This window comes from Schistocerca gregaria, chromosome 6 (assembly GCF_023897955.1).
Source record: "Schistocerca gregaria isolate iqSchGreg1 chromosome 6, iqSchGreg1.2, whole genome shotgun sequence".
NCBI lineage: Eukaryota > Metazoa > Arthropoda > Insecta > Orthoptera > Acrididae > Schistocerca > Schistocerca gregaria.
In genome coordinates, this window is record NC_064925.1 from 179,102,468 (window position 1) to 179,110,011 (window position 7,544).

Sequence of the window (7,544 nt, forward strand, 5' to 3'; positions counted from 1 at the left end):
CACGGTTTCTCGCGGATCTCCCCCCCCCCCCCCCCCCCCCCCCGCGCCCTCCGAGTTGAGAGTCCTCCCTCGGGCATGGATGTGTGTGTTGTCCTTAAAGTAAGTTATAGTGTGCAAGCCTAGGAACCGATGACCTCAGCAGTTTGCTCCCACAGTCCTTACCACCAATTTCCAACTTTTTTTTTTCGTCCCTCAAGAAAGCTACATGTGTACTTAAAACGTAACATAACACATTTTACAATGTATGTGTTAAACTTAATTAGTACGCAAATATTTTCTCAACTGCAGAGTATGTTTAGACCATTTTCGTTTCGAAAAATTGTAGTACTATAGAGATTTCTTGACGCCGCGATCTTACCGCACCAAACACCAGGCTTCAGTAAAAGACGTCCGTGTGCAGCATCAAGTGCTGTGTAACGTAGAATATTACGTATCCATCATCTAGCACACCATCTGCTTATTCCTTGTGTTATTTCTTGGTTTCTGGCAACATACGTAAATGAACTAACATCACCACATCCAAAAAAGGGGACGAGGGAAGTAGTGTTCTTGGAGGCAAACAGGGACATTCCACTGGAAAGTAACCGCTACGAAACTCGGTGAAAAGTCGTGGTATCCATTGCCTCCAGTCAGGAAAGCTGAGAACCTTCCGTCGGTCTTACATGACGGTCTATTTTCACATAAACTTGCTGATTTTCTTCACCCAACCCAGTTGTTAATACGAATGTTTGTATTAATACTTCGCATTTGTTTCCAGAATCATTTATCACTGTCAAGTGCCGCGTAAAGGAGATGGTTTTAAAACTCCAAGAATAGTCTGTCCTAGTGTTGTAATACGAAATCATAATGTAGCAGGCGGCTTCTGGAGTTCTTCTCGTGCGGAGGCTGCTGTTACCGAAACATCGCTGAGAGACATAGTGAGTGCATCGCCAACGGAGGGGCAGCGAGGCATCCCATTGAATGAAGAACTGGTTAAGAAACGAAGAGGTCGGCCTCCGCGGAAGAGCTCGGTGTCGACTGAGGGACAGGTAAAGAAACGTAAAGATCACCAGCCACTGAAAGCTGCCACACTTAGTAAAACTTCGACTGGAGGAGTGGCAAAGAAACGTCTAGATAACCAGCCACTGAAAGCTGCCAAACTTAGTAAAACTTCGACTGGAGGAGTGGCAAAGAAACGTCTAGATAACCAGCCACTGAAAGCTGCCACACTTAGTAAAACTTCGACTGGAGGAGTGGCAAAGAAACGTCTAGATAACCAGCCACTGAAAGCTGCCACACTTCGTAAAACTTCGACTGGAGGAGTGGCAAAGAAACGTAAAGATAACCGTCCACTGAAAGCCGCCACACTTAGTAAAACTTCGACTGGAGGAGTGGCAAAGAAATGTAAAGATCGCCTCCCATTGAAAGCTGCCATCCTTGACACATCAACTGCAGGAGTGACGAAGAAACGTAGAGGTCAGTCTGCTTTGAAAGCCGCCATTTTAGCTACGATGTCCGAAGGTAGAAAAACATCCTCCATGAAACGGTCTGTCAAGTGCTCTGTAGAACAAAAAGCTCTTAGTGAAACTAAGAAAACTCTGAAGAAAACAGAGTTGTCCATACCCACAAATATCCCTGTGACATCTGACCTGGCTTTTTGCCTTCAAAGAGCTCCGAAACAGACAGCTCCATTTTTGGCTCAGAAGCCGAAGCGGAAAAGTACTGCCAAGGGAAAAGCACCTTTTTTGCATAAACAGACGTCTAATTCAGTTCAAGCATCAGAGCATCGGAAGAAGGCCTCTGATCTGCGTCAGACCAATAAGGACAAAGCCCAGAGGTTGATCTTGAAACTTCGTAAGGAGAGAATGAGAAAAACTTCGGTAACTACCATTCCTCTGAAGACAGTTTCAGCACTGGAATCAACTTCGCAATCTAAGAGACAAAGCGCTAGTGGATTGTCACATAGTAGCTTAGAAGGTTCATCAGAAGGGACATGGATTGTTGCTGAAAACAACATTCAGCAGTGGACTGGCACGGGGCCGGATAAAGTGGGAGAAACGACTCCGGAACGTCGATCAAGGCGTTCTGCAGCTATGCTGGCTCGTCAGGCAATTGTGGCAGCTTTCGAAGAAGAAGCAGAAGAAGAAGAAGCAGCCATGGACCGTTCAAAGAAGCAGCATGTAAAGACATCACCAGAGTGGAAAATCTCCAGTGGGCCCAGAAATCCGATCTGCTGGGTGACGTACACTTCGAAAAGCAATGAGAACAGCAAGAAAGCTCTTGTGAGGAAGCGTATTCTTCAGCAGCAGGACAATGAAGGACCCTCACGAACTGGTACTTCAGATGATGATTCCGTCACATTCGTCTTAGATGATTTGGTGCAAACAGTAGACTCTATGAACTCTGCTCTTCAGGAAATTGAGCTAAATTCAAGTGAGAACGCGGAGTGTTCACATCTTCCCAGCACGGCTCCACTTCTGGTCGAGCTAACATCTTCAGTGCAAGAGCCACAGCCCACAACAGATAACGGGGAAACTGATGGCGGCAGCACCACAACCGCTACAAACCAGTCGAAAACAGAGATTCAGAACCTGGCAGGGATACAGGTGAGTCACTTCCATCATGCTTGACTCCTCCTAAACCAAATTGGCCTCTCCTTTTACCCTCTGACCTTCCCCTGTCGCCTCTCCCCCTCCCCCTACCTTCCCTGGCCTTCCTCTCCCCCCCCTCCTCCCATACCCCTCTCCGCTCCCCCCCCCCCCCCCTACTGCAACGGTGTGCATTATGGCTCTCATGCCTGTGCACGGCTCACGGGGCCATTTCAGGGGCTGCCACTGCAGATATTTTTAGTCATAAGTTTAGTTTCGAATAAATCTAAAATGGTATTTCTTTCTAAACACAGAACCAGTTTCAGATGGACTGCGGTTTACACCAACTCAGTTTCATGCTCTTTCCTTCCTTGTCTTAAAATTTAGAACACCAGTAGTCAACTTTTATCTACCGCCCACTTCTGTATCTCAGTAAGTAGTAAAATTTCCTAACTGGTTGCTGCTTCCTCAGTAGTAATGATCTATGTAGTAGGGAAGTAACCTTACCTTTCGAAGTTTATGAAGCACATAATGATAAATATTTGCAAAGTATTTCTTCCAAATTCTATGAAAACATTTTTCAAACCCCCTACTGTCACCACAGAAGCAGTAACATCCACTATTTGGAGGTAAGAACCGTGCTGACTATCTCTGGTGTGCGGTGTGTTCAAAGGTTGTAAACACTCTCCAAACATAGCCCAAGCGCAAGTGCAGCAATTCCTTCTGATTAAAAATATAATTAACAGCCACTGGACTCGCATTCGGAAGGACGACGGTTCAATCCCGTCTTCAGCCATCCTGATTTAGGTTTTCCGTGATTTCCCTAAATCGTTTAAGGCAAATGCCGGGATGGTTCCTTTGAAAGAGCACGGCCGATTTCCTTCCCTAACCCGAGCTTGCGCTCCGTCTGTAATGACCTCGTTCTCGACGGGACGTTAAACACTAACAACCACCACCACCACCACCACCACCACCTAATTAAAAGCAAATTTTTAGATATTCTATCCAGAAACTATTTAAAAGAAAGGATGGAAGATTCCTTTTAGTTACATACACAGTAGAGTACTAGCTTTTTTTTTCTAAAGTAGTGTCTTTTCTGTCAATTTCAATGAGTTAAATTCAGCAGTGTAGTGTTTTTTCTAACGTACTGTTAGGTATTTCTTGACATCTGTGTATGTCTGTTAATGGATCCCTTCACCTTTTCTAAGAGAGGTACTCACAAAACTTCTTAATTAAATTTTTGTTTAATTGTAGGTACACGCTTGCAAACCACACACACATTGAAATACCCGCATTACAGAACCGTAGCTTGCAGTTGTGCGAGCAAAACAAAAAGGAACAGACCGTCTTCACTTTACCAAAGGGCGTATGACATTGTTTATTATTGTCTAGATGCTTGCTGCGATGAGGGTATTTCAGTCTCTAGCACGACTGCAGATGTAATATGTAACTTCATTTTCTTGATATGAGGATTTAAATTTGACTATCCTTCATCAAGGCTTCATAAAGAGATTTATTGAGAATTATAAATGAGCTACACACACAGTTTGAAGACTATTATTTGCAAATGATTTACTACGTAATTTCCTCTGTTGACAGACATCACCCTTCGTTGTTAAAGAGCCTAGGAGGCGTCAAAGCAGTGGATCGCAGTCTGGTGGTGATGCTGCTGTAGCAGCTTCCCCTGAAGTAATAACTGCCGATGTTGGGTCAGCATCGGGACAAGGGCCAGAAGCGGAGGATCTTCCACGAGGTCGATGTTCGTCGTTGGGAAGTGGCTCTACTTGGCCCAGTCCATACACTGGGTCACGGGGTCGATCCAGAAGTTCCAGTCCGCCTACTGCAACACGAAGTTATCTCCGTTCTAATCCTACAGACTACGGACGCGCAAATCCCCCAAACTCGGACAGAAAGGGCGCTCAATTCAATTCCAAGCACTGGAAAAAGCATATGATATTACCTAGTGAACAGCACCAGCAGGAAATGTCCTACGAGGACCAGAGGGAGACAGAAAACAGAGAAACGCAGAGCGCCATCACCGAACACGTCGTAACCCACGTGGTAGGGCGTAACGTTCCCAGTAACACAGCTGGAGACGGATATGCTACGAGTCGAGTACAACAAACATCTGAAAATCAGTGTGACCCTGCTGGTGACAATTTGCCCGAACAGCGCAAATCCCCATCTTACACACTGCCTTCATATTCATCGAAATATCATAGACCATGGAGATGGTGTAAGACTGAAGACACTGAAGACAATGACACTTGCATGCCTATTGATTTGTCTTTACCGACGGTTAGTGGTAAATTTTCCGTCCCAGAAGTAATACACCGAGAACATGCTGATGACACAACCGGAGACGTTTTTCCAGTTCAAGAAACAACTGAGAACAGAAGGGAGCCTGCTGATGATTGTAATTTGTCTGTTGGGCACAGAGGCGTTCAGACATTTCCATCGTGGTCGCTAAAATCCGATACGTCATGGTCAGTTCGCAAGATGGGAAGACAGTCAAACATCGGGGAAGTATCCACCGCTATTGAACGGTCTCCGTTGACTACACGCAGTGAGTCTTCAATTTCCGAGATACACCGAGTGCACTCCGATAGCACAACTGGAGACGTAAGTTCTCCTCTGATACCGGTGCAACGAAGAGTCGAGAAGCGGTGCGAATCTACTGGTGTCAATTTGTCTCTCCGGCACAGAAGGGTTGAGGCACTGTCTTCATGGTCGTTAAAATTAAATTCGTCATGGTCAGAAACCGAGATGGAAATCCAAGAAGACAGCGGGGAAGGTGTAACTGTTCCCGAAGCGCCTGTGGCGACGACACGTAATGAGTCTTTAGTCCCAGAGATGTTACACCGACAGCAAGAAAGTTCCAGTCTTCTTAAGCCGTCTACGTCCTCAAGTCTGTCGCTCGCTAAAGAGAGAGCCTCATCAGACGATGATCCGGAGCTACTGTAAGACAGTTGCGGGCCAGATTCTACACCCACAGAATCGCAAAGTCTCTTTGTCTCCCTTGCATCCAGTTCAGATAACACAGCAGAATGACAAAAATCTCTTGTTGACGTACATAATCTAGAGAATGATTCAAAAAGTATTTCTTCCATATGCCTCGAACTAGACAGTGCGGTAACCAGTGCTGCTAAATTTAAAACGTCACGAGCAATCTCTACGTATCTCTATTATCCTCACAGGATATTTCATCTTATATATGGTCAAGGAATAGTCTCCATTGCTCCTCGAATGCATCTGGAGAGAGTACCGAATAAATTAAGTCAGAAATATTGAAGTATGTGGACAAATGGATTGTCAGTGCTGACGCTGTGGATAGTTCGGAGCAATATAGTAGCATATGCCTTATCGTTACTGCTGCTGCGCAGGAACTGCAAGAGGTACAAGAGTCAACTCTTCGTTTCAATTACGCTCGCACAAGACAAGGTGATATCCGTAAGTAAATCCTCATTTTTCCCGCCGTAACAGTCGAGATAACGTTCAGAGTGCTATTGCTCGTGGTCTCCTATAACAAAGTTCAGAACAGTATCGTTGAGTTACATGGTTGAATTGATATACAGTACATCGACAAAAATAGCTATGTTTATAATGCAGATGCAACGGCTAACGACAGAGACATTCCTTCAGAAAATGTCACACGTGTCGTCCCATGCTAATACCACTATGTAACATGAGTTGTGCATTGTCAGAAGAGATCACGTGTTTCGGCTTTCGTGCAGATACAGTACTGCTACGGTGCGGATAACAGGTGCAACGCGTTGTGTGAGTGAAATGACGCAGTAAGTCCAAAGCTAAAATATGCGGCCACCCGGGGAAGAGGGCAAAACGTCTGAACTGCCCACAGATAGGCTGTGAATTCTGGTAGTACACGAACCAAAGGCAATGTCGTGTCGAGTGGTAGTGAAATGCTGCAAAGAATTTTACCAGTGCCATGCGGACGCGGGTGATGCTGTCGGGAAGAAAGGCCACGAAACAAACTGCAGATGGCGGTGTCCAACCAACCTTTTCGGCAAGCTGAAAAGACATCTGCGGAAAGAGGCTCTCCAATCCTGCGAACACACACACAGCGGCTCTCGAATGATTCCGTGGCCAACGAGCAGATTTCTATCCACATGGCCATGATCGACCAGTAGGACGTACCGACGGCATGTTCAGAGACATGGTGACTGTGTTTATGAATATCATGTACCTGTGTCACTTTGAAGTGTAGTGCAGCATTCAATAAAATGCCATAATAGTTCTATAATAATGTGTACTGCTTTTCTAAGTCCCCTAGTAGTAACTGAATGGTGGCATAGGACGATGAGACATGTGGTCCCCCAGTGTTACAAATTTCGGAAAACGCTGAATACCTTCGGTTTTATTTTTCAGAGAAATAAGTTTTTATGCGTCGGTGACCTCTAGTGTGCTTGATATACATTTTTTGTGGCAAAAGTCGAACTTGACTATATCGTATAGATCATCTCTAAGGATGAACAATCGAGAAAGTTTCCAATGAAACCTCTGCCTCTTATGGCATCAGTAAGGGTGCCGCAATTTTCCTCACGATACGCAAAATCTATGAAATCAAATGTCACAGTCCCCTAAGCCAGAAAGAACTCCCCAGATATCTGAAAACCCTAGTCCATTTCTCCGCTTTCTGTTTGGTGCAGTTGATTCTCTGGCCCGTGGAAATCAAAGTTTCATCAAAGAGCTCTAAGCTTTCGTGGGTTAACATTCTTCTATACTTCGTCGGGCATGGTCCTATCTACTTTGCGGTATGAAATGTTAAGATTCAGAATTACGCCGTAGCGAAGTAGTTGTAGCCTCGAACTAGTGTCATTAGGGCGAAAAGATGTATTTATCGGTATCCAGAGGAGGTAGGAAAACTTGCACCAAAATATTAAATTCGACAGTGTTCCAAGGTGTTTCCATCGTTTGTCACGTGAGGGTACGTCCAGTATTTCCAAAACCCATTTGCCA

The 7,544-nt window shown here is 45.1% G+C and overlaps 1 protein-coding gene across 2 annotated transcripts in view; it reads left to right on the plus strand.

Moving 5' to 3' along the window:
• The window catches only part of LOC126278686 (nascent polypeptide-associated complex subunit alpha, muscle-specific form-like), a 134,902-nt gene extending 128,109 nt beyond the window's left edge, over nucleotides 1-6,793 (plus strand). Inside the window, exons 4-5 of one of the 2 annotated variants that reach the window (XM_049978946.1) lie at nucleotides 853-2,585; nucleotides 4,167-6,793. In XM_049978946.1, coding sequence (XP_049834903.1) covers nucleotides 853-2,585; nucleotides 4,167-5,531 — 3,098 coding nt within the window. In that variant the 3' untranslated portion in view covers nucleotides 5,532-6,793. The remainder of the gene's footprint in view (nucleotides 1-852; nucleotides 2,586-4,166) is intronic. The other variant, XM_049978947.1, reaches the window with a different exon arrangement.
• The last annotated feature ends 751 nt before the right edge of the window (nucleotides 6,794-7,544 follow it).